The sequence below is a fragment of the Chaetodon auriga genome, chromosome 8 (genome assembly GCF_051107435.1).
Source record: "Chaetodon auriga isolate fChaAug3 chromosome 8, fChaAug3.hap1, whole genome shotgun sequence".
Lineage (NCBI taxonomy): Eukaryota > Metazoa > Chordata > Actinopteri > Chaetodontiformes > Chaetodontidae > Chaetodon > Chaetodon auriga.
In genome coordinates, this window is record NC_135081.1 from 4586907 (window position 1) to 4612772 (window position 25866).

A 25866-nucleotide genomic window follows, 5' to 3' on the forward strand; every position below is an offset into this window, starting at 1 on the left:
TTCAGGTATACTAAAGTATTACTCAAGTGGTATTCAAGGACTACTTGAATACACTGAAGTATAAAGTGTACTTAGTACTTTGTTCAAAAAGTATAATTAAAGTATGATCTTTTTTACCTGGGAAGCAGTTGGACCAACTTAATATGCACCACACTGCATTTAATAAAAACACTTGTTTATTGTGATGAAATTTACATAAAGCATAAATAGGTCAGTCTCACAGGTGGTAAATGCTTCGGAGAAAAAAAGGAATGAGTCATCATCATTGACATGATTGTTATTGTGCATGGAACAAAAAGTCAACATCACACACAAACACACACAAACACAAATAGAAAATATTTCAAATTCAATATACACACACTGTACACACACACACACACAAACAACAACATTGCATTGTCATTTCATGGAAAAACAGACACAATTTCATGTTAATCACTGAGCACAGACACACTGTTCAATGCAGACATAGTGTAAAGAGTAAACTTAACGTCAGACTGAGTGGGTCAGTATCATGGGAGGAACTGAAAACATGCTCCCACTGCACTGCTTTTATAATCCTGCCTTCATACTGATGACATGTTTTTGTCTGGGCCTGATTGTATTGACAGCTTTGTAGTGCAATTCAAAATTCTTTTACATCTTTAAAATGTGTCACAATTTTTACACATATGGGACATTGTTTTCTTTTTCACAAGAAAATTTTTGTGTTTTTATGTACTATCCAAAAAAAAACAAAAAAACATGTGCAATACTGCCAGCAGATAAAAATGAAAATATTAGGGAATGTAATGAATGTGAAACACTATATGTATATGCAGACAGGGCAGCTTGACCCTCAGGGGCCCCAAAAGATTTGCATGTCTGTTGCATTTTGGTATGATGATGAATTGCTAATTTATTTGGAATGTGATTTTAGTTTTTTAACGTGGTACCATGGTGCTTTTCACTAAAAAGCCATGTTTAATCAAACTGCCTTAAAACAGAAACCCTGGGGCCAGATAGTATTCCAGCACAGGGTTACTGTGGCTTTCTTGGTCAGGGCAATTTATCCAGCTCCTATGTGTCTGCTGTGTGCGCTGTACTAGACAGGGACTGTGTAAGTACACAGTGTACAGAGGATGGGGTTGAAGGGAGGGTGGTTGACTAATAGGGGCCTATCAGCAAAGGTTTGCCCCATGGGCCCCCCTGACAGGTTGATTTGGCCACACTGCTGGAGAGAAAACATTTCTGCTAAATCATGACATGAGGCAAAGGAAGCATGAGAAATCTTACAGGGCTGATGATGATTAATGGCCTCTCTGATATTTACACACCATGACGCAAAATTACTGGTATGGATTCAATTTGAGCCCTTGGTATATATAAACTGCATAATAAAATAAGGCAAACTAAGCACTGTGTTTGAAGTGGCAGAATGATAGCATATGTAGGTCCGATTCTTGATGTCTTTTCACTGAAGTGAAACAGTAACACAGAGCAGAGGATCTTTTTTGGCTTCCTACTGCTAAACAGAATAACCTGACGAGGACTGTACCACAGCTAGTAGCTCAGTGGTGTTGAAACTGTATGTCAACATGTGGATGAAATGAATGAGACAAAACCAAATGCTCAGTGAAAGGGCCACAATATGGATGCTGCAGAGCAGCTGCAGTGCAGCCATAGCTTCCAGCAAGAGCTAAAGCTGCTGTAGGTCAGTGTAATAGAGATGATTGCATCTCTTCCTAGTACCACATACATCCACCACAGTTGAAAAAGATCACTAACATAATGTTAACAGAGCCAGCAGAGATCAGATCTCGCTCTCGTAGGTGTGCATGTAGGTCTTGAGTGAGAGGATTTCAGCGTAGCTCCGGGTGGTTCTGCGGTACAGGTCCAAGCCCGTCAGGATCTCCACATCTCTGACTCGAGCTGTGTGCATCTTCATCAGGTCCTCCACCCAGCGAGACTCCTCCTCTGAGCTCTGCAGGGAGGCAGTGAGCAGCACAGAACCATTAGCATCTTCCCCCTCTGAGGGCTTTGAAACACTTCATAACATGCAACTCGGATGAGATTCAACTTTATGGAAGCATTCACCATAGTTCACATTCTCAAGAGATTGAGATGAGTCAATCTCATGTCTGTGTGTTAAATACACAGCTGGAGTTAACATGTGGTTAGCCTAGCTCAGCATAAAGACTGAGAACAGGAGGCAACAGGTAGCATGGCTCTGCCCAAAGTCAACTCACTAATTCACATATTATAGCTTCTTTTTTTTTTTATCTGGACACCAACAGAAATGTAAAAACAACCGTTTGTAGTTTTAGGGGGAGTTACACACTGGAACTACTTCTTTGGTGATCAGCCTGGCTGGTGTTCACAGTGATGGTGTCTAACATCACAGAGTTTTTCACAGTGAGGTTGCCAGGTTTGGTACCATTGTACCTGTGGAGAAACATGTACCAAAACCTGTGCTCACTGCTGTATCTGGCAACCCAGAGAGGGAGACACGGCACAGATGTGCTGAGCGGATGGATACTGCTGTTTGTCAAACGTGATTTTTTTACTGTGAAATCTCTTCTGGACAAGCAATCAGCTGCATAGTTAGACGCTGCTTAACAATCTTCAGAGGGATGTTATGTTTGGGGTGATAAGATAATGCAATATTTAGCCATACACTGTGTCTATTAGACTGTGCTCAGAGGGTAGTTTAAGGGTGACGACACACTGAAAGATGTGAAGTTCCTTACTTTGCAGGTCTCGTCATTGCTGGGTCGGTGTGGCAGAACGAAGGCAGCGCTGTTGAGAGGGCCGCTGCACGAGTCTGCAGCCTGTGTGAAGTCTAAGCAGCTGGTTAGGACCACAAAGTAGTGTGTGGGGATTGGTATCGTCCCACTTACATACCTGCAACAAAGGTAAAGCATAGGTGAGCCAGCTAAACTGATAATTATATTGATCTTAATGAAAACTACATGTGACACTGGAATGTCAGTTATCAATTTAGCAAATAATTTGTTTCCTTTTTATTTGTAATCCTAAACCATCTCAAATGAAAACATAAAAAAGTGTTAAGTGAAGTGTGTTTTGAAGTGAAGCTCTTACTCCCTTATCTTCTCAGCTGAGTCCCTGACTCCATCATAGTCGTAGTCAAATATGGGTCCAATGAGCACGTTCACCCCGTTTCTCTCAGTGGCATATTTCTTCACCAAAGCTCTCTGGAAGTAACCCCATATTTCTGAGAGAGAAGGATGAAAGAGAGTGGAAACAAAGAGACAGACAGAGAGGGACGAGAGAAGGGAACAGGAAAGATGGGATGTGAGAGCAGATCATAACATACAAGGTATCAGCAGGACCCCTGTCATCTAGCTCTTGAAGAAGCTCTATTCACTGACTGACTTACTCTTGAATGCAGGATACATGGGAACAGTGTTGGTGATGAGGACAGCGTCATATTTTTTGTCTGTGGTTGAGGACAATTCTGTTAATAAAGAAAGAAAAGAAACATGATTCAAACTATTTCAGGCGCAGTACTGTGTCAGTAATGTCACTACAGAAGAAAGGAATGATGGGAAAAACTATGAAAATAAAACCCGGGATGTAAGAAATGGGAATTTTCTAGCACGAGACCATCAGCATGAGTTGTTTTATTACTGTAGAGCTTTTGTTGAAAATTGATAATAATATAAAACTACAAATCAAAGACCTGGGTAGACATCCTTATTCTACCATCAGTTAATACATCATTTATTTTCCAATGTACTGATTTATCATTTAGTCAAAAATGTTATTAGGACAAAAGCCTGTCACAATCATCAGAGCCAAAATTGTGAATTTGTCTGATCAATAGTCCAAGACTCAAAATGTTCAATTTCACATGCATATTAATAAGACACAAAACAAGCTATGGTGTCAACATACGTGGTGGGTAGAGGAAGGCGTAGGTGATCTGTTTGTCTGCTCTGTAGTTGGTGCAAGACTGACTGTAGGCTGGAGGGACTCTGGTATCAGGTCTCACACAGTTAGAAAGGGCTTCAGGTAGAGGAAACAATTCTACCTGGATCACCACACACACACACACACACACACACACACACACACACACACAAACAGAGAGAACATGGGTCAACTGACATCTAGTTGCTATTCAGTTGTTCAACAGTCGTATGTCTTATCAGACCAGAGCAGCTGTCTGGTAGGTGAGAAAGGTGTAAACTGTGTACGAGAAGAAGCTGAGCTGGGCATGGAGTGTTTGAAGGACAGAAACAGAATCAATCCCATAAAACTTGATCTCTGATAGGCCAAGTCATTATTGGGAGAAATTGTTTCACATATTGTTTGTAACGAGTTGAAAACAAACACACAAACATGAAAAATATAAATCTGGAAGAAAATGCTAATAGCCACCAGCTATTAGCTGGTTAGGACATGACAGTAATAATTAATTTCATTAAATTACAGCAAATACTGTAATGTTGTATTTTGGGATATGTAAGCATTTTAGAAATGAGATGAATGGCCTTGTCTTTAAACCCAGCCATGCTTACATACAATGTTCAAAAGGTGGTGCTAGTTTTTAAGGCTATCTCTGGCATGCTGTCCTCCAAATGAGGTGCCTTTGTTGACTGTTTACTGATAGCTGAAATCATAAAATATGACAATGTAGGATAAATATGCACACATGAAGTCCAACCAGGGTGAGCGCAGGACGAGCAGTACCTGTCTGCTGACGGAGTATGATGTCCAGAGAGGCATAGAGAGGGCCTCGCTGTAGCCGCTGATGTAGTCACTGTGGTGCAGGATGGAGTATTTGGTACGGAAGAGCACAGCAGGTCGACCATACGGCAGGTTCCTGCTGTCTGAGAGAGGAAGAGCACAGAGGGACACAGCAGAGGAGATGCAGGTGTGTAACGGGACACCTTTAGAGAACACTGGAATTCAACGTGAAGTGAATGAACAGCGACAATCCATGCATGATGATCACGATGAAGGTTTACTGAGGAAACGGTGGATGATGTACTGTATATGACACATGACCAGTAAAGTCAGTGTAGACCAAGTATACATGCATTTTACATAGAGTGAATGTTTGGGTTGGTTAAATATGGTTGCATGGCTTTAAGTGTTGCTTTGGTGAATTTACTGAGGTACTCAAGAGGATTCATATTGTGTTCTAGTTATTTAACTGATTATGAGTTTCCTCGTTCTCCTAGGCTGATGTGCTGTATAAAGACAGGTCTTATTCAGGAGCATCATCAAAGACTGACCATCAATAGCTTGCCTCAGTCGCTGGTTTAGCTCCTCCACTTTGTTCTGTAAGAGACAGAGCCAGAGTGACTCCAGGTTATAGCCTCGTACAAGGGTCACTTTCAAACCTCTCTGGCCTCTACTTTTTACACGCAACTGCAAAAAGATCGGAGATTGAAACAATCTCTTGCCAGAGATCTACATGGGAATCACAAACACAGTACAGACAAAGTGACACGCTGCAGAGAAGGGCTGGGTCCAACTCACTTCCAATCCAAGCAATTCAGGAAGTGGATGTAAAAAATATGCTGATGTCTGTGCTGAGAAGGTTGTTAAATATGGAAGTAGAACCTCGATGAAATACAGAATTCCTTTTTGTTTGCAAATTAGCTACAGGCTTTGCTGAAATGAATTGACTGACTTGAAGGTGAATTGACTCCAGCTCTGCAGCAGAAAGCAAAGAGACAACACCGCTATTTCAGTTTCCAAGGAAGCTGAATAGAAGAAGCAATCAGGTAATTAGACACATTTTTACAAGTCAAAGAGGCTCATTGACACACTCACAAACAGACACGCATAAATGATCAAATAATCACAGATGATTGGCCCATGCAGATGATTCTTTTTACAGGTCCGCTGTGTAAAAAGACAAGTTTAACTGCACTGCAGAAGCAAAACTAAAAAGTAAAAACAGCATCTGTAATGGAAAGCCCTTCAGTCACTTGCTGTGCCATGTTTGGGATGTTTGATTGCTGCTACAAGAACAACACCCAGCAGGCCTTTCCAAACCTCTTCTCCAGACACAGTCTGCTCTAAAGATCAAGGAAAGACCCACTCATTTCTGTATTTGCAGCATTTGAAAACATTAGCATGATCCATTGATGTCAACTGAATGCTGCTGGGGACAAACAGACAGTGGTCTGGAGTCAAATCAGTTCCAGATTCCTCTTTCTGTGTTGTGACTGAAGGGTTTGAAGTGAAATAGCACTAAACATGAATAGAGTTACTACTGTGTTTTCTTGTGAAAAATACAGAGGCCCCAAGTTATGTTTGGATTGCATTAGATTCCTTGTACAAATACTTTCTCATAATTGTGACAGTGAACCTGTGAGGCTGCATTACAGATCCAGTGAAGAGAATCTCACCTCAAAGTTGAATCAAGAGCATTATCACTTGTACAACCCCGATTCCAAATAAGTTGGCATGCCATGCAATGCCTCTCCAGGATGCCCCTTTCATACCCAATCATGAAACTATCACCTGTTACCAATCAACCTGTTTACCTGTGGAATGTTCCAAATAGGTGTTTTTGGGGCATTTCACTACTTTCCCAGTCTTTAATTTCTCCTGTCCCAACTTGTTTGAAATATATTATTGCATTAAATATGACGATGATGAAGTCACACATTAAATATATCATCTTTGTACTGTTTTCAGTTGAGTATATGTCAAAGGGGATCAGCAAATCATCACATCCTGTTTTTCTTATGTTTTAAACAGCATCCCAACTTTTTTGGAATCTGTGTTTCACCTGAAGTACAACAAACATAATCTCAGCAAAGTTTCATATATCTTGATTTGAATTAGTTTCCCTTCTCATTTGAAGTGAAGATTTTCATTTTCATTCAGGATCAGCTGCGGAATGAGTGGCTGGATCAGCTGTGAACAGGCTTGTGCACTATTCCTTAGCTCTTAGTTACATTTAAAAGAAACAGAATCATTGAACAAAAGTCTTCACATCAAATGATCCTCATATTTCATCTTTCTCATCTCAGCCCAATCTAAAGTCTTTGGACTAAATGGAGGGATGATCTTCCTGTTAACATGGGTAGATTCTTACAGCTCCCTCCTATCTGTAATATGACAGTAGTGTCATTAGCATCCAGGCTAATGAGGTCACAGGCGGAAATTAGCTTTTAGCAATGCCTGTTGAATAAATAAAGTAAGTTACAGACATAGGTCTGATGGTACTGACCCTCCCTGTGAGAGCACAGGGAGTCTGAGCAGTGCATTGGTTCAGCACATGTTAAGTAGTCTCATGGTGAGTGGCCTCGGGCCAGCCACACAGTCAGGTTAGTCACACTTTGCTGAACTTTTTAAGGGCTTAATTTGGCCTGAGGGAATCACTTCAGTACCATATAAATCATATTTGACTGTAATTACAGAAGAGGGAGCTGTAACATAAGGTGCAACCCTGGAGGTCATGATATACAGGAAACAGTCTGAGAACATGCTGACTGGCAGTTTCACCAACATTTATATCAACAGTATTTTAGCGCTTACATACGCTGTAGGGAAATACTGAAAGCTAGGCGACAGCAGCATTTGTGTTGTAGACTCATCGTGTTATGATTCCGTGGCAGCAGCCACACCTTCTCACAACAAAACTGCCATGTTGCATAGACTCAGAAAGTTGTCCGTGCATATTATCATCACATTGAAGTAATACATCATCATTTTTGGAGATTGGCTTACTGACCGACTTACTTAGAAGTGATGAACACACAATCGACACCAAAAGTATCACCGTTAGCACCAGTGCTCCGTGCCAACGATTTATACTACTTAGGGAGATTTATTACATTTTTTTAGTAACTGAAACCTGTCTTCATTACATGGCCTCAAGATTTATACTGTTAAATAAATGAAACCTTATCCGCTTCACAAAGTGAATGCTGTCAGGCGTGCAGTAGGTTTTACTGCACACTCATGGCCCATCTATCCTGTGGAAACAAGGGAAAAACTCCCCGGCAGTTTAAAATAGTGAGGCCTAAAGAGGAGCATGCTTCAGTCAGGGACAAGTTATGTTGAAAACTGCTGTTACAACAATGAATCTACCTGCTATCACCCAACCTCATTTATGATAAAGTGTCAGCACGGAGTACCAGGGTAGGTGATGACCAGCATGTCTTTGGTTTCAGTGTTGTTATCACTAATCTAAGTGAGCTGACAGAGAAGCTAATCTCCTGAAGACCAGCATTCCTTTCTGCAGTGTACAGGAAGCTGGGCCCAGGTCTGCCGCTGAGTCATCATGGCTGACCTTGTCTTCGCAGCTGCAGCCCAGGTCATCTGTTCCTGCAAGAACAGGACCAGAGGTTGCCACTGGCCTGGAAATCTCCTCTGGCATGGTGGGTCTGTAGGGGGGGGCTCTCAGCAGGTGGTTCAGACTGCCACGAGTTCCATTATTCGGGGCTGGTTTCAGGCCCAGAAGATCTGAGAGGGAGACAAATCAATTTCATTTTGGCAAAGTGAAGAAATGCCAGTAACCACACATGTAACACAACCAGCGTTATGGCTACTCAACTCACATATTCATTAAAAAACACACAAAAATATGCCTTACCACACATGACATTGTAAAGCTCAATGTTTTCAAAGGCTGGAACTTTGGTCTTGAATTTAAACGTCGGTCCATAGCCCAAGAAAATAGTCTGAAAATGAAAGTTGAGAGCACATATCAATTGATTTGTCACGCCAATGCTTAGTATATATTAAGTGCAACTGTCCAACACTATGAATACTAATGGATTTTAAAGTCTAATCTTTTTTACTGCACTGGATATCAAACATCAGCCAGGTGGCTTCTTTATGCCACAGAAGATAATCAAGAGTACCTGCATGCTGTTAATCTTATTGTCATATCCATGGTCACCAGAGAAGCCACAGTGCCTCTTCCCTTCAGGAACTTTCCTGTAATGGAGAGCATGAGCCATACATTAATATTTGGACACTGTAGTTAGCCGTAATTGGATAAAGGTTAATACGTCGTCATCAAAGTAGTGATCCAGCATTGAAGTATCTCCATAGATATTAACAGATGCATGTTTGTTATAACTCATAATTCAAAATAAAATCTGTTTCAGTTCAATACAAATTCCTATAATGTAATACTATTGGTGCAGTTATATTCTGGCAGTGGTTCAACTGACAGTGATTGTAAAAGAGGAGGAAGACGAGGAAAAAAAACAAAATGGTTTTGTTTCTGACCGAGATGCTGACTTCCAAATGATCACCGTGTGCATGCCACAGTTGTCACACAGCACTTCAGAAGATGAAAAAAATCAACAATGGCTTCACAAATTATTATTTTAAATAACCTCATAGGTGCCAGATATCTGGATGATTCAGAGAGACCTGATGCAGTACGCCATCAGGTCCACACAGGTTTGAATGGGTTAAACTCGTGTTTATTGCTTATGTTAAATACAGCTGACCTGTATGTCCACCTACTTTAGCCCTCAGCCCAGGACTACCACTGCTTCACGCAACTCAAACCACAGTCCTCTAATTGAAAAACAGCCACTTCTTATTAAGTGTCCATTAAAACACAGCTTCCAGTTATACATCTTCATATATATGTGTGTGTGTGTTTGTGTGTGTTTGGCTGTGCAGGTCTAGGGGGTGAAGCCACAAGCATGTTAAAAATGTAACTGACTAGCCGACGGGGAAATGAGACAAACTCAGTATTTCATTTGGTGCAAGCAGTTAGTTGGTTTGGAATTTATTGGCTAATGTATATGTGCCAGCACGTGCATGTGTGTGTGTGTGCGCATGTGTGTGTATGTGAGTAAGTGTAAATGCTCCGACACTCTGCTCCCTGCTCCAGCGCCACTATTAGCCCGTCTGTCTATCTGAGCTGCACAGAAACCTCAAAGATCTCTTTCATTTCGCAGCCGTGTGTGTGTGTGTGTGTGTGTGTGTGTGTGTGTGTGTGTGTGTGTGTGTGTGTGTCTATGTGTGTGCACATCGTTAGCTGAGCTGTTTGTTTTCACTTTCAGTCGTGACTTCATGGTTTACTTTGTCACTGAATCTCTGCAGTAAGACAGTGTTCTACATCAAACGCCTGTCAGAGTCCATTTTAGCATGTCATTAACGTTTCAGCAGCTGCACTTTGAAAAAGACTGAAAAGGATTTCTTTTTTTTTTTTTACACAAGCGTGAATCAGGACAACACATCTTAAAACCTTTCAGCACTACATGTGTTAATGATGCGTTGATGGCAGCCCACATTGACATAAAATGTGTTTTTAAGTAAATCAAGATGTGCGGTAAAGAGCTTCACTGATGGGTGGGCTGAAAATGCCACATCAACACTGACTGTACACAACAGCAGAGCACGTTCCTGGTAGCAGATGCAGCATCAAATTGAAACTAAATTAGTTAGAAGTTCTTCTCCTGCACCCAGTCCACTGGTTTGGATTTAACCCTTTGAACTCTTGGCTGTTTGCAGGTGGTTTTAGCTCAAATCATTGACATTAGACTTACACTTATGAGTCACTGTTTGTCCTTGCTATGGTTTTTATGTATAATCATTTCCTCTCAGAAGTGCCATCACTTGGCCTCTGATTGGTACAGCGACAGATTTTATGATAGAAATGATGACACAGATTTAATTCTGTGTTTTCTGTCTGCATGTCCACAGGTTTGATAAATGTCAATCAATATGAGAAGCTTGTTGATAGACGCTTCACCTCTTAGTACTGTCAAAAACCACTGTGATGCAAAGCAGACTACTTCCTGCAGGTATGTTCCATCAGAAACATCCAAGACTTATTCAGACTATAAAATTTAACACAACAATGAACGTGTGCGTACTTATGTACACTGTAAGTCCATCTGACATGCTGAAAGGTATTTAAGTTTGTACAGTTGCCTAGTTCAGCTTCAAATCACTGGATGTTTAACTTCCTGTTGTAGTGGTGACGCTGTACCTGGCAACATGCCACTTCCTGTCCACCAGCAGGTGGATCTCCTCAATGCGTCGGCTGTTGGCGTAGTGCAGTCTCTTCGGCAGATGTTGCTTCATGTACGGCTTAAAGTGCTGGTCTGCCTTCCTACACTGGAACAAGGAAACGGTTATTAGTATTTTGATCTTAGAAAGGCCAGTCAGAGAGGTGACACACCGATCACCACCCAGTATTGTATGTTCAACCATTTCTGTGCTACAATAGTATGATTCTCTTCTTATTACATTTTACAACATTCTCCATCAATTCTTTTTAAGTTCACACAAGTTCTCCTTCTTCATGGAAGCCTGATACTTACAGTTAGATTTGCAACTACAGTCTTGGGGTCATCTGAAAACAGAACAGTGGTCAGACCAGTGGAAACTTTGGCAGTTGCAAATGAATACAGACAATGAGCAAAATGTCTATTTTGTAGGAACAAGATAAAACAAGGTTCATTTGATGTTCATGTTTGTTGATAATGAAGGTCTGGAGCTAAAAGTTCTGAATACAGTGAAGACTACATGAATAAAAGGGCAGACAGCCTGAATAATGTCAAATAAACATCTGTGGAAATTAACAAGAGTAACCAAAAAAAAAAGGATGAAATATTTCTTTCTGTCTCTCACATTTAGGATTGTTGGGGTATCTCGAGCGTATTCTGCCCAGAGACCCCGGGATGAGGATGATGTCATCAACACTGGTCATGTAGTTACTGAGGAACTCGGTGCGATCACAGTGGGCCTCCTCCATACCTGAGAGCACACAGGAGTGTGAGTGAGAGCAGGTGTGGCTGCCTGATCAAACCCATGATGAAGTGAATGAACAATGTTCTTCTGTGAGTGTGTCCGTACCATGATCCCCCACCAGGATGATGTTGACACAGCGGTGCAGTTTCATCTGTTTTAGTCCATCCATCAGCTGGCCAACAATTCTGTCAATCATCCTCAGAGGGTTGTTCAACTGAAACACACAAAGGGAGTCAAAGTCCAGTGAGTGTGTGTTCTGATGATACTTAACACTCACACACAGAAACTTTATGGGTGTTTATGTGTGTCTGGTTTGTGTGCTTTACCATGTACTTTCCATACATCCCCACACATCCCAGTTCACACACACAAACACAGATAGTACTCACTTCTGTGCTCATGGGCCCCACTTTGTGTCCATATGTGTCCGGCTGTTCAGAGTGCATGGCGTAAATGTAAGGCCTGAAACAAGATGCAAGGATCTGTGTGAGTGTGGAAGCTGCAGTGACTGTAATGATGACTAACGATAACTTTAGTCATGACGCGCTTTTGTCCAACAGGTTTCAAATAAAAGGATACATTTATAAAATACAATCCATTAAAGACGATTCGGATCTCCTACAGAAAAAAAGAAGCAATTTCTAGTTGGGGCCCCTTGTCGCACTTCAGATGTCTATGAGTTGCTAGCAATTCCTCCAAAGAGACATTTCCTCTCTAAACTTTTCACATGGTTTCATTTCAGGCATCGTTCCAGGCCCAATGAGGACAAAATGTATACATTTGTGCATTAGAAATTTGTTTTTTTCCCTTTCTCATCATTCCGTCATCTCACTTCCCGTCAGGTGTATCTTGGGGCCCTTTGGAGGGAGCCACTGGCCTATGCTAACTGTATATGAAGTAAAAAAACTCTGTACTGTGACAATAAAATGCACTTTGAACATTGATGTCAGTATTAACAACCTGATACTGTTACAGGCGACATTTCATTGCAGAACAAGTACTTTTACTTTGATACTTTAAGTATATTTAGCTGATAGTACTTATGTACTTTTACTTAGTAGAAATTTGAATGCAGGACTTTTACTTGTAATGGAGTATTTTTCCATTGTATTTTTTAATTACTTTTTTTTACATTTTAGGCATTAATGTATAGTTGATCATTAAGAAGCAGACATGCAACAAGTCCAAACAGGGGCACGGCAGTAATGTGGCACGTATTTGAACAATCTGACTACCAGGGCAACCCCTAATTTCACTTTCAGAACAAGCCTGGTTTAGGTTAAAACTTAATTTCAAGATTTTCAGTTTCAATGCAGAATACTATTTTGCTCATTTGCACTCATTAGCAAATTAACAGCAATACATATTTTCATTCCGAACATCCAGCAGTGTTACTGGATTATGAAACAGCTAACAGGATATGGGGATACTGTTTTTTTCCACTCTTGCTAAGCTGTGGCAAGAAGCAAAAATGAAGCATGAGAAGAGTGGAGGATGAAAGTCAATGTGAAGCACACCAAAGAAGAAAAACTGATTTCACCTCTCCCCTTCAGGAAGGTGGAGCCACTGCAGCATGGTCAGTATCCGCCTCTCCAGTGGAATAGCCCTGGAACACACACACACAAACACAAACACACACAATGAGAGCCACACTGGTAAACATCTGAAAACCATAGCTGTGAGTTTGAAAAAGCCAAAGACATAAACACAGACTTACGGTAACAGACTGGGATCCTGGTACCCTGTCCCCTTCTTGAACCATTAAACTCCAAACTGCTTCTTTAACTCTCAAAGAGCCTCATAAAGTTGAGGGTTGCAGAGGAGAACACATTTAAAGCCCCCTGACTGTTTAAAGTGTCTGAAAGTCAAAGCCTGCCTGTATGCTGCCTGGGAAGTGATGAGGCCACCAACCAAGCTGCTGGCTGTCATACAGTCCACAGCTGTCAACCATCAAGCCCAGGACCAAGGCGCTGAATGGGGCTTGATGTATGAGGCAGTGGGGGGCAGCACGGAGGAACAGGGAGGTGTGGTTGTGCTGCATTAACGCTTGACAGCAGGCTCCCTTTCTGTTGCTCTATGTTCATATTTTAAACAAAATGTTCCCCCTCCTGCTGTCTGTTTTTATCTACTCTCCCTTTCTTTCTTCTCCTCTCTTCTTTCTATCCTCCCTTGTTCTCTCCTTGTGTTTTTTTTTTTTTTTTTTTTTTTGGGGGGGGGGGACCTCCCACAAAGCTGAACCCAACGCAGACCTTCAACCAGCCTGCCATCTTAGCAACAATCCCTGGTCCCCATTACCATGCCAATCCCACAGTGGTGCTATAACACTAAACTATGTAATGTGTTATATGAAAAGGCTTTCTCAGCACACACTCTCTGCCTGCCTGTCGTATGTCCACCGCTGTCTCTTTCCCCTCGTCTTCTGTGTCTTTCTCACGTGTGCCAAGTGCAGGAAAAGCACTGTAAAGCACACTCTGGCCGCCGTGCTTCTATAGAGTGCTACATTTGTGACCCCGGTTCACAGAAGAATCCTGCATAGTGTAAACAGGCCCATTTGCACAAATTGCTGTAAAAACAGCCCAGCGCCATCCCTCTGCTGGGATCTGTCTCCTGCTCCATCAAAGCCGTCTCTGTGCTGATAGATGTGGGCTCCTTTGTGTGTCACAGGCTGCAGGTTTAGTGCAGCGGCCTCAGCGAGCAGCGGGAACATGAACGGGCATGTTCTGATGACTTTCACCACCAAATAATTTACAGTCCCTGAACGATCAGTTCTACGGTAAGGCATCTGCAGTGGTCTTTAAGGCACATTAACAGCAAACATGTTTATTTAAACTCTGGAGAGTTTACTTTTTAGTGCAGTTTGTGGGCAGAACGGAACATATGGGCTCAGGTGGTACTCCCAGTACCATGACCAGGCTCCAAGTAACCTGCAGTGCTGTTCAAATAGTAGTAGGGACATAATTCAAACCAACAGGAGGAAACAGCCCCATAACACAAGGTTTTATAGGTATGAGGACATTGATGTTGCCATCTGATAGGCAGAAATTACTCATGGTTGTGGAGCTTCCAATATCCATATAGGTCACAGTGCTCATTTGTGGCTTTTTATAAATGTGTTGTTAGCCGCTGCCAGAGTGGATAAGTACAAACAAATGGTGCGTTCAGTGTGTTAAACAAGCTGCAGCTGACCAAAAAAAAACCTGTTTAGAAGTACTGTCAGGTGAATGCATCAGATGCTTGAGATTGTGCTGTCTAAGGAAGTTAGTTTCTTCAAGTGAAGAGAGACTTTGATTGTGGGGGCAATTACAGGATGAAAATGACTGCCATGGGGAGGGGGCTGAACATTGTGTTTCACTTTTGTACAAAGCAAGGCCCTCTGCAGCATCATTAATGTTTTCTTCAACTCACAGATCTCTCACTATCATTTCATATTACATTTACATCACATTTTAACACATTTTGACTTCACAGGACTTCTGCTTTCTGTTTAGATGCATGAGGAAATGAAGGTAGACTTTTCCTTACTATTGATTTAAAAGCCCAAAATGCACCAGTAGCAGTAAACGTGTTGTTATCAAGCTGTCGAGATGACAGGTTTCCATCTCCAGAGAGCTGATCAAACCATAGAGATATTGCGGAAGGGTGCTGAAAGGTAGCAATTGATGCATGATGTATGCATCACTGTCCCACAGCTGTTCTGATTAAATGCATCGGTGCCGGCAAACACCAGACCATATTAGATCACATTGCATGGAAACAGCTTCAATCCCAGTGACTTCGATCAGAATGAAAAGTGTGCATGTAACTGCAGCAGTAGAGCCATCTTTCACCATTGCTGTTGTTTAATCAGGGTCAGAGAATCATCCATAATGGAAATGCATGTAGGAAATGCATGAAGTGTGGAAATGCATGAGGGTCTGTTTGGGGGTGTAACGAACAAGCATTGTGTGGGTGTTCTGCATGGAGTGAAAATTTCAAATAGTCTGTAGAAGTAAATGATTCCATTATTGATCTTACTGGGAAATATTCACTGAACACAAAGCATTGATAACAGAAAAATACTGTGCTGACAGAGCAAGGCTGTGAAATGTACTCAGGGGGAATACTTTGTGACTGAAAGCAGATGACTTACACAGGCCAGAAGAAGGTGGCAGCCTTCACTCCCTGCTTGACTGCTGTGATCCAGATCTAGGAGACAAACATTGGTCTCATTATTATAATGGTCTGACATAGTTCAGGAGGGTACTGCTGCAGTGTTACCCTGGACACAAGCATGAGAAACCCAAACCCATGGTGTACAGTAGGCTGCAGTGAAGATATGGAGTTCCAGACTACTACTACTACTACTTCATTTCAAATCTTTGGACTCACAAGAACTAAATGTGACCCCAACCCAGCTTTCATGATCACATATTAACAACTGTTGTTGATCAATGGACAATAAAGCCTATCAGACTTCGTTTGTGAGATCTGAGTCCTGCCATTCCTACTGTAGTGCTTCAAAGGAAAAGTCTTTCCTGCCTTTGTTGGCCTCTGATCTGTGACCTGTCAAATTAATTAGAAAAATACTAACGTTCAAAACCACCCACAAACATTATCCATCATCAAAGCAAGAAGAAAAAACAATCACAGCATTAATGAAGTACAGATGGTAAAAAGAAAGAGAAGAGAAGAGAAGAGAAGAGAAGAGAAGAGAAGAGAAGAAACAGACAGTACTTACTGGTTGTCCTCCCCACCAGCGATGATTGAGTTTCTCTCGGCTTCTCAGGGTGAAGGTGGCATCAAACACCGGGTCATACATGGAGTTGCCAACAATACCATGAGACTCTGGGTAGAGACCCTGAGAGAGATTCAAAGTGAGACTAGAGTACAGCCAATAATATTTGTCATTTAATAACCTGGTGGTGAACTGTATATTCACATTTACTCAAACACTGCTCTCATTTTTGACATACTTATACTTTACTTGTGTATGTATTTCAAGCTACTTTCTACTTAACTACAGTACACTTCTACTCTTCTACATTTAATAGTCATAGTTTCTTTGAGCTAAATGTGAATGTTAGCATGTTTGCTTATGTTACCACAAAACAGTTCAATGGAGCCTTGGTGCAGTCTAATCACTTCATATCGTACAGACCATAACTATGAGCAGCTAGGTGGCAACAACGAGTCATATCAGCCTCTTAGGTGCCACTGCAAATCAAATGCATCAGGGTGTTCTTACAGCTGCAACACTGGAACAACCACTTGGCAAAAAGCATTAATAAAATGTCAGCTTTACATCTGTAAATGTGAGCATACACTCATAGGCATGCTAACGTACTCAGCTTAGCCTCAGCTGCACTTTGAGCTTAACGCTACTGTTAGCAGACCGCTATAAGATACAGCCCAAACTATTTCTTATCACATGGCACTGACAACACCTGAAAACCTGACTGTCAACATCAGAGTGTGCCGTACCGTAGCCAGAGAGTAGAGGTTGGGGAAAGTTTTGGATGGGTAAACAGGCCTCATATATGGAGCGTGGGTTCCACATGTTCCTGAAAAGAAAAACAGAGCAAGCGGAACTCCCAGATTAGCACAGAGACACCCACTAATAGCATCAAATCAGGTCTTGATTGCCTGATCATAAACATCAAAACACATCAACATGCCGAGAGGAGAAGGTAGAGACCAGCTGAACCAAATCTCTCTTACTCAGTTTTTCAATGTTGGGTATGACAGTCTTTCCTCTCTTCACATAAGAAGCTCGAAATCCGTCCACTGACAGCATGATGAGTGGTGGGCGCACAAACCTGGACGCACAAACCCACACACACACACACACACACACACACACACACACACATCAGAGGAGGCTAGTTTAGTTCCCATATGGCATATAAGAACTTTTTAGAAGAAGAAAGAAACTGCACAGTGGTGACATGAGAGCGTGTCTACACCGAAGCTTTTCATCAAAATCACTTGACTGATTGATTGATCACTTTATCCTCCTTTACTGCTGTAAACGTACCCAGCAGGACATTCAGCCGTCTTGATCTCCTCACACTCATCCTGCAGCCATGAAGTGTCTCCTGAAAGAGCGCAGTCAGAGGAGGCAGTTAAAGAGACAGAATGATTTTGACTGGCACAAGCTGGTCCACGGCGGGTTTGGAACAGTGACAACATTGCAAAAATTGAAGTTGATAGTACAGTATTCATCAGAAACGCTCCTTTAGCCCCCGAAGCTGTGAGTGAGCCACTGAATGTGTTTGATTGACAGTTGAGCCAGCAGAGACGACCAGTGTGTTTGCATGCGTGCAGTGATAGAAGATGCTGCTTCCTACACTACTACAGACATGACACTCAGAGCCTACAGCTGACAGCACTAATGTGCCTGAATTCAACAAACTCTCCATTGTTTAATAGTGAAAGCAGACTTATTTAGACTTCTAGAGGTACTTTGTGTTGAGTTTCAGTGTTAGTCAGACATTGGATGGCATTATTTTAAATACAAGGAAGCTTCACTCCACACCAGCTGCTAATTGCTTGTAAAGGAAAAAAAAAAAAGAAGTCATTTAGAAACCTGGTTACCTGGTTAAAAATTGCAGAAAAATCAGCAGGCCAAAGCAGGTTTCTCTAACCCACTATCTGATTACATAAACCAGGTTTCTTTTTTACATGATTTAAGAATCGCCTACTGGTGAAAGCTGACCTGAATTCATGAACTTAAACTGTAAATAATCTTGGCCTGTTCACTGTAGTTTACAAGCCAGGAACAGACAGTATTTTGATCATGTGTACTAAAGAAAAATACCATAACCATCAGATTTAGCATCTAAACTGACTAATGTTGATAACTAGGTGAGAGTTTTAAAGTTGTTCCAGGTGACAGCTTGCTAGTTAATCTGCCCGAGGTTAGTTACGTAGTTCTTGGTGGTACACAGTATGTGCTGCAACATATGGAGCATTTAAGCACGCTGCATATAGGACAGTATGTTTACAGCTGCAAACCTTTACACAGTGTCTTGTAGTTGGTACAACAGTCTCCTCGGGCCAGACAGTCATCAGAGCAGTGGCAGGCGTGTTGTTCATTTCGAGTCTCCCCACAGCGATCTTTGCTGCACTCATAGCCTCCCTCTGTATACAGGAGCACAGCAGGGACTTCAGTTCTCATAAGAAGCAGCAGGGAATAAAAACTTCAAAACCAAATCTGATAGATTAGTGCTGAAACCACAAGCACTGAGAAATGAAAGCTGATATATTAATGTAACGGCGGTTTGGCTGCATGCTTCAGAGCTGAGCACTCCACAGTTTGGGACAAACACTGACAACATTACATGTATTCTGGCCAAAGAATCAAGATGAGAACACCAGACGACATTTGGAGCTTAAAGCAGGATTTGACACCATCAGGGTAAAAACCAGAGTAGAAGTATATCATCAGATTCAGGGTCAGGGAGGGTTACAGTGGTACGGCAGTGGTAAACCAAAGACCGCCAGACTGAGGGAGAGGACATCAAATCAGACCACCAAGACTGGAAGTAGCAGAGGGGGAAATGTTGACAGAGAGAGAGGGCAATACATGAAGAGGGAGAAACAGCAAAAAACAAGTACAGCTTGCATAATCAGTAAGAAATCTGCTCAGGCCGACATCAAGTACATGCATATTAAGTACATGGCTCATTTCCAGCTCATTCAGCTGAACTGCGCAGCTGGACAATCAGGCTTAAAAACGATATCCAGGTATTTATAAGACTTGATTAAAAGGCTCGGCAAAAGCACTTTGAAAATGAGAACGGTAATTAGCGTTATTAAGCCATGTCAGGGCAGGAATACACATTTAGATCCAAAATAATCAGGCTGCGTGGCAACATAGTGCAGACTACAGCTGTGACCAGCACTGAGGCAAGCACATCATCAAAGCAGGCAGGAGTGAATGGAAGCTTCAGACCCGTTAGTTGAGTAGAAGAAGCAATACCAGACTGTATAAAAACCCCATTACAAGTCAAAGGCATTCAAAATGAAACTTTAATACAGGTACCTCAGTGACTCTAGTTACAAGAAGTACTCAATATAGAAAATGCAGAGAAAATGAGTGTTTCATTATTATATCACTGGATTATTGTTACTGGTGCATTAATGCGGAAGTAGTAGTAGTAGTAGTAGTAGTAGGTACAGCTGTCAGATAAATGTAGTAGAGTCAAACGTAGTATTTCCCTGTGAATTGTAATGAAGCAGAAGCACAATGTAGTATAAGGCTGAAATACTCAAGTAAATTACATAGAACTTGAGTAAATCTTTGTAGTTGCTTTTTAATTAGACAACGGAGCTTATCCATGGACTTTTTCTGCTTCCTCCTCAACTTTCAGAGAACTGTCCTACTGTTCATGTCTGTGCTATGTGTAAAATATCTGTTGAAAACATGTAATAATGCGGTAAATCCAGGGCATCCTTTCTTTTCTCTCTTTCACACACAAACACATTCAGCCGAGTCGCAGCAACACATAAAAGTCACATTACATGGCTGATTTCCCAAATATTCTTGACCACCTGATGGATATTAAACACCAGATGTCCAAGGATTTCCTGCAGCTTAATGACAAAAAAAGAAAGAAATGTGAGACTGTTTGATTTGTCCTCTCTGACCTGACCTGCACCATGAGGTCAAGGAAGGCCTCTAAAGTTAAACTGTGAGTACAGTCTAGTTTCATTAGCTTAACTTTGCTCTTGAAGATAGAAGTATTAAGACAGAGGGGATGGAAAGCTACGCAGAAAGAAAAAACTGATGAGCAGACGAGGAGGGAGGACGATGGAGTACCTGTCCTGAGGCAGAGCTGATCAAAGTCCCAGCAGCAGCCGTTGTAGGTCTTACACAGGTTGTCACAGCGACAGTTTGGTGGCTCCTGCTCCGCCAGTTCAAAACACCTGTTCCTGCAGGAGCCGGACGTCGGCACATACTGAGACGCAGAGCGAGCTGAGGACCAAAGACACGCACATTCAGTGGGTGTTTGCAAGAATACGCTTTTCTGTTATTTGGATTTTGAAGAAGCTCTGCACAATCTTTATGCTTCAAACACTGCTGCTGCAACAGCATCAGTAAACTGCTGAGCAGAGAGCTGTCCATGTCAAACATGAGCACTCTGGTAGTATTTGAACATAAGAATCCCTCAGTTTTCTGATCATGGACAATGTTAAAACACAGCTGACGTCTCATCCTGAACTCTTTTAGTCAATGTATGTGGTCAAATGTGATCTGAGACAACCAATCACATACAGCTGCCAGTATTGACAGGCCTTTGTAGGATATCTGATCAATAACTGTAAATAACTTGTAAATAACACACTGATATTCTTACCGTATCTTTTATAAAGTATTGATTAGACGTTTGTACTAAATTATTAGTGTGTGTATGTGTGTCTTAATATACATCTTAATGTTTTTTCCTGTAAGTGTATCCCCATATATTTGAATGTGTTCAGATGATTGTGATGTCATCAGATATATATACTGTATATCACTGTACATGTCCCTCATTTCCTTTCTGTGGGTATTAGCCTAATGATCTGTAGTTGGCTAATAAAATCAAAGGGAGCCGTCGCAATTGTGTTGACACAACCTAACTTTGTTAGCTCGTGGGTCATGGTAGCTACTGAGGAGATATCAGGCCTGTGCATTCCCTGATTTCCCAGTGGTGCCCCAACGTCACTGCTGATGAACGCAACAAATTCCACATGTGAGTGGGATGACATGTTGGCATTCGGCCAGTGGGTGCAGCAATAACATCAGAGAGATCATCTTTAAAGTACTGTATGTTGTCCAAATATTGAATGACTGAGTGCATCGTCTTTAAAGGAAATTAAACTAAAACTAAAAAAGTACTGAAAATAACAGCAATTGAATTGTTTTTTCTTTGAAAATAATTAATAATAACTGTGGTAAAAGCTCTGTAAGCCCTGTGCCATCACTAAACTTTAAATCTTCTCCTGGGACCCAGCGGTGGTAATTCTATCACTCTATGGGGACACTGGGGTTCTACGCAACACAGTAATGCTCCTGTCCACTTCTGAGCCAAAGGACAGTGGTCCAGTTTGGATCCCAGCACACAGTGTGAGACGCCCCTGGCTTAACTGAAGACATCCTGGGGATCTGAATGTGAGACAGAGTGAACTTACTGCCACATTTCGAACAACGTGCTCCTTGTCCACTAACCCATGAGAAAACAGCCTGGCTCACAGAGAGAACCAGAGGATGCCAACAGTTTTTCAGCACATGTTTGTGTGTTCTCTGTGGACATGTGTGCGTGTGCGTGCATATGCACTATGTGGAGGAACTGAGGTGTAACACTTTAAATGATGTATGCTGCTCAGCTCGTTGGCACAGCGGTGTGGAGCGTCAGTCCCCTCGTTCCCATCAGCCTCACTGCTGCTCTGTTGCAGTGGGTGTGGACGACAGGTCAAAGGTGAACACTTTGGATGCAGTGTCCTCTCAGCTTGAACTCTAACTTCAGCCTTGCTAGTCTTCCTTTTGACAGGCAAAAAAGGCTGCACCCAAACGGAGGCTGAGACATTTTGAATTTCTAATCTGTGCATTTTAAAAGCAGAGTGAGTAGGAGTTTCCTAAAAAAAAAAAACAAAAAAAACAAGCAATGCACAGTCATACAGAAAGAATCTCTGTCAGTCATCACTGATGACCACTAGAAGCGTACAGCCGTGTCTGTATCTGCCCTCTGCCCGTATTTTCTTATTTTGCTGTGTTGAGGACGTTTCTGGACATCAGCCGTTGGGCAGTGGGTGTATAGCCCTCAGCCAATAAAAGCGTGCAGGGTGTGAGGGCGGGACTCCATAAAAACGTAGCGACCAGGCGCCAGATTGAAAGCAGCATCCAAGAGGAGCCCTTGAGTCGGGGAGGACGGAGAACTTTGAATGGAGTGTATACAAACCATGTGTGAAATAATCAGACAATGGAAAAACTCTTCACACTTACTCTTTAGGAGCAAACATGACGTTATCCACACTGACAGGTAACTCGACTGGACAGTTTTGGTGATTGCCATCCTGCATCATCAGTACTCACATGAGGAAATCAAATTTCAGTGACTGACAGAAGAAGTTAATGCAGCACTTTAATGCTTCTAAGTACATTTGTGTTCTTCAAGTAAAAGCCAAAGATGGTGCAGGATTTCTTTTTCACCCCTGTCAGCTGTGCTGCTCAGCAGCAGTGCACTCAGTGCTGCCTCTGCAGGCTGCTTGGTGTCTATGTTTTTTTACTTCATTGGCAGAAACCTTTCTGCAGAGCAAATTCTGTTTAACATTTGTATTTTCTCTCTTCTTACAGGTGCTGAGACTGACTGTAGCAAACTGCTTGTTATGCAATATGTTTGCATTTTTATCATTCACCATGTAACAAATTGGATGATCTGAGTGACTGAAATGTCCAGATTCTGACGGGCATCCAGGACTGTGATATGTCATCCTGCATCAGAGCTAGGATTATCCATAAGTGTTCAGAGATGGAAGAGATTTGAGTCTATTGAGCTTCAAAATAAATGAGTATAGGATCTACTATTTCATTTTCTAATGAAAAACTGACCTTCAGTCTGTTTGTGCAGTATTGTATTTTGTAAAAACAACTGCTCTTGTTTTGGAGTTATGGTGATTGTTTTTAGGAGTTGTGCAACTCTGAACTCTTGCAAATTCACACTCATGGTGTGCACATTTTTTTGGTAAATTCCTCTCATGCATAAAAGCAGCAAAATTAACAATAACCATACTCCAGACTGCAGCCACGGCCCGTCGCTGTGACAATCTACAGCACAGTGGAGCAAAGCTCTACCGTCTTGTGCTGACAGGGCTTGAGAATCTGGAGCAAAAAATGAGCTCCAATGCTCTCTTAATATTGACTCAAGGTAGAGCTACACAAACACACTCCCTCTCTTCATAAAAACACACAGGCCGCCCAATCACAGCCTCGCACAGTGATCCGTTGTAACTCCACCGCCGCATACTGCTGCTCGCTCATTTCATATACGCTGGCAGACACTTCATATAGAAAATAACCCAGCAAATAAGCGGAGCAGAAGAAATTCCTCTGGAGCTGCACTTGTGGAAAGTTGCTTCTCATCTAATTGCATGTTGTTCACGTTCAGAGGCGCGATGCTGGAGAGAGCCGGGGTGGATGTGTGTCACTGCGGTTGGCGTTGGGGTGACTGATTGCGCTTGAAGACTCACATAGGCTTCAAGATTAACTCGGCTCTAAAAACAACCTCAAAAGTCGTTTTCTGCATGTGTCCTGGAGCTGGAGCGTAGCTGTAGGCATGTCCTAACAACGCTTGGCCAAGATACATCAACGCAGGTCCAAAACACACTTCACATGGCCTGTGCTCAGACGCTTTGGCAACTAAATGAAAGTGTGTGACTTTTTGTGGAGATGCTTTACTGAGCACATGTGTTGTTAATGTGTGTTGAACACAGTTCTGAGAAGTTTCACATGCGCTGAATGCACCTTTGTTTTGTTCTCAAACATTTTACAGCAGAAAACCTCGCAACACTTCAGTGATGCTGGACTGCAGCTGACCATTATTTTCAGTATTAGTATTAAATGTAGTCCAAACATGCCATCACAATTTCTCTGAGGCCAGTGTGACATCTTTATTGATTTATCATGTCACTGGGATGGAACGATTGTTGATCTACTGTTGTACATAAAACTAGAGTGCACTTCGACTGAGGACGAACTACAGAGTGTTTCCTCCACTGCGCAGCGTTTAACAGCTACGTTCCATAAGTTCAGTTTTCTCTAACGCAGAACTGAAACAATTACTTTGCCTTTTGTGCTAGTAAACAAAATCTCTGGCTTTCTTTGGACTGCAGACCAAATGTTTAATTGATGAATCAAGAAAATTCTGCTCATTTTTGAGACTTTTCTAAAACCTTTGCTTATCTTTGGTGAAATGCTGGAGAGTTACACCCCTTCACAGCTCTAGAAATCCTTAAAATGTTCCAGGCTGTCAAGCTAAAATCACTGTTCAGTTCAACTGCTCACAGTTCAGACATGTAGAAGATGTTGCTACCACACATATCACTATAAAGGGGCATCAGCCGCACACTCTATTAAATAATATACGGCTTTATTCATGTCTAGAAGGAAGGAAATGCTCGTTTGGCTGAAATTCTATCACACCAAACTTCACAGACAGTCTAGATTCACTGCTTTCTCTTGTCAAAGTAATACTTCAATGATTCTTGTAGGAAAAGGGAATCAGTAAAACATCTCATGTTCTTTCCAGGTCAGAGATCAAGGTCAGTTACAGAATAGCCACCCTTAAGGTGGGAGGGATTCAGTACCTTTTTCAAGGCCGCCTCAGCTGTGAGACTGTCTGCCAGCTCAGGGTCAAGTGGTTCAAAGATGCTTGAAGTGCAGCGTACTCACACTCTGTCCTGGCTGAAGTCCTGTCCTCTCCTGAGCGTCTGGGCCGGTCGTAGACAAATCCTGAACACACATCAGTGCCACACAGGACTGACAGGATCCAAACGACCTGAGATAACAACACATTAGAAGAGTCATGTATGTAACTGCTGCATGGGCTTATCAAAGGTCACAAGGTTTACCCTCCATTAGAGAGCTGACACAGCAGGCAGAGACCGCATACTGTAACACGTTTTCAGTCGTCTTACTAAATGATGGTCAGGTGCTTTGGCTACTTTCAGATAATGCTACGGTTTTTTTTTTTGGTTGGTTTTTTTTTCGTATTTTGGTTGGCTTTCCACTTGGTGTGGATGCCCTGTCACACCGGTGACCGGTGCTTGACCGGAGCTTGGTTCAAAGTGAATAGGGACCACCCGCATCCGCATGACAATCGCCTTTGATAGTTTGACGAAACGTTGGCCACATGGAGTTGACAGACGAATCTACAATTGTTTTGCAAATGTTAGCGGCAGGAAGGGGGGAGGGGGCTATTAGGAAAAAAGAACTAAGAAAACCTGGAAAATGCCCTTTGGGTCACAATGAATAACGCAAAAACTATCAAAATGCACCGTTCAATGCGCGCTTAGGACGCACAGAGTGTCTGTGTTCTGAAGCGAGCACAGCGACAGGACTCTTACCGTACCAGTTTCTGCAGCAACATGCTCCTCTGTCGGCCTGAGCGACGTCCTGTGCTGGAGGTCTGAGAGTGAATGATGCTC

At 42.1% G+C, this 25866-nt stretch overlaps 1 protein-coding gene across 2 annotated transcripts; it reads right to left on the bottom strand.

Moving 5' to 3' along the window:
• Positions 1-161: 161 nt before the first annotated feature.
• Positions 162-25853, bottom strand: enpp2 (ectonucleotide pyrophosphatase/phosphodiesterase 2). 2 transcript variants are annotated; one of them, XM_076736156.1, is made up of 25 exons: positions 25791-25853; positions 25112-25217; positions 20501-20656; positions 18694-18819; positions 17714-17774; positions 17398-17495; positions 17161-17240; positions 16418-16537; positions 15830-15885; positions 13241-13306; positions 12090-12162; positions 11806-11914; positions 11581-11706; positions 11271-11302; positions 10937-11064; positions 8841-8916; positions 8570-8657; positions 8267-8439; positions 5247-5292; positions 4699-4838; positions 3901-4036; positions 3383-3460; positions 3085-3217; positions 2733-2886; positions 162-1966 (listed from the first exon to the last, which is right to left on the bottom strand). In XM_076736156.1, the coding sequence occupies exons 1-25, from the start codon at positions 25806-25808 to the stop codon at positions 1796-1798; spliced, it is 2550 nt and encodes an 849-aa protein (XP_076592271.1). In that variant the 5' UTR covers positions 25809-25853; the 3' UTR covers positions 162-1795. The 2 variants fall into 2 exon arrangements, with proteins under 2 accessions (XP_076592271.1, XP_076592270.1); XM_076736155.1 differs by having other exon boundaries at positions 5247-5382.
• Between the last annotated feature and the right edge of the window lie 13 nt (positions 25854-25866).

Coding starts and splice junctions, on each gene's coding strand:
- enpp2 (XM_076736155.1), bottom strand. Junction 16,538..17,160: donor ACCTCTACTCTCTGGCTACG/GTACGGCACACT, acceptor AATCTCTCTCAG/GGTCTCTACCCAGAGTCTCA. Junction 11,065..11,270: donor CTGTAGTTGCAAATCTAACT/GTAAGTATCAGG, acceptor TCCTTGTTCCAG/TGTAGGAAGGCAGACCAGCA.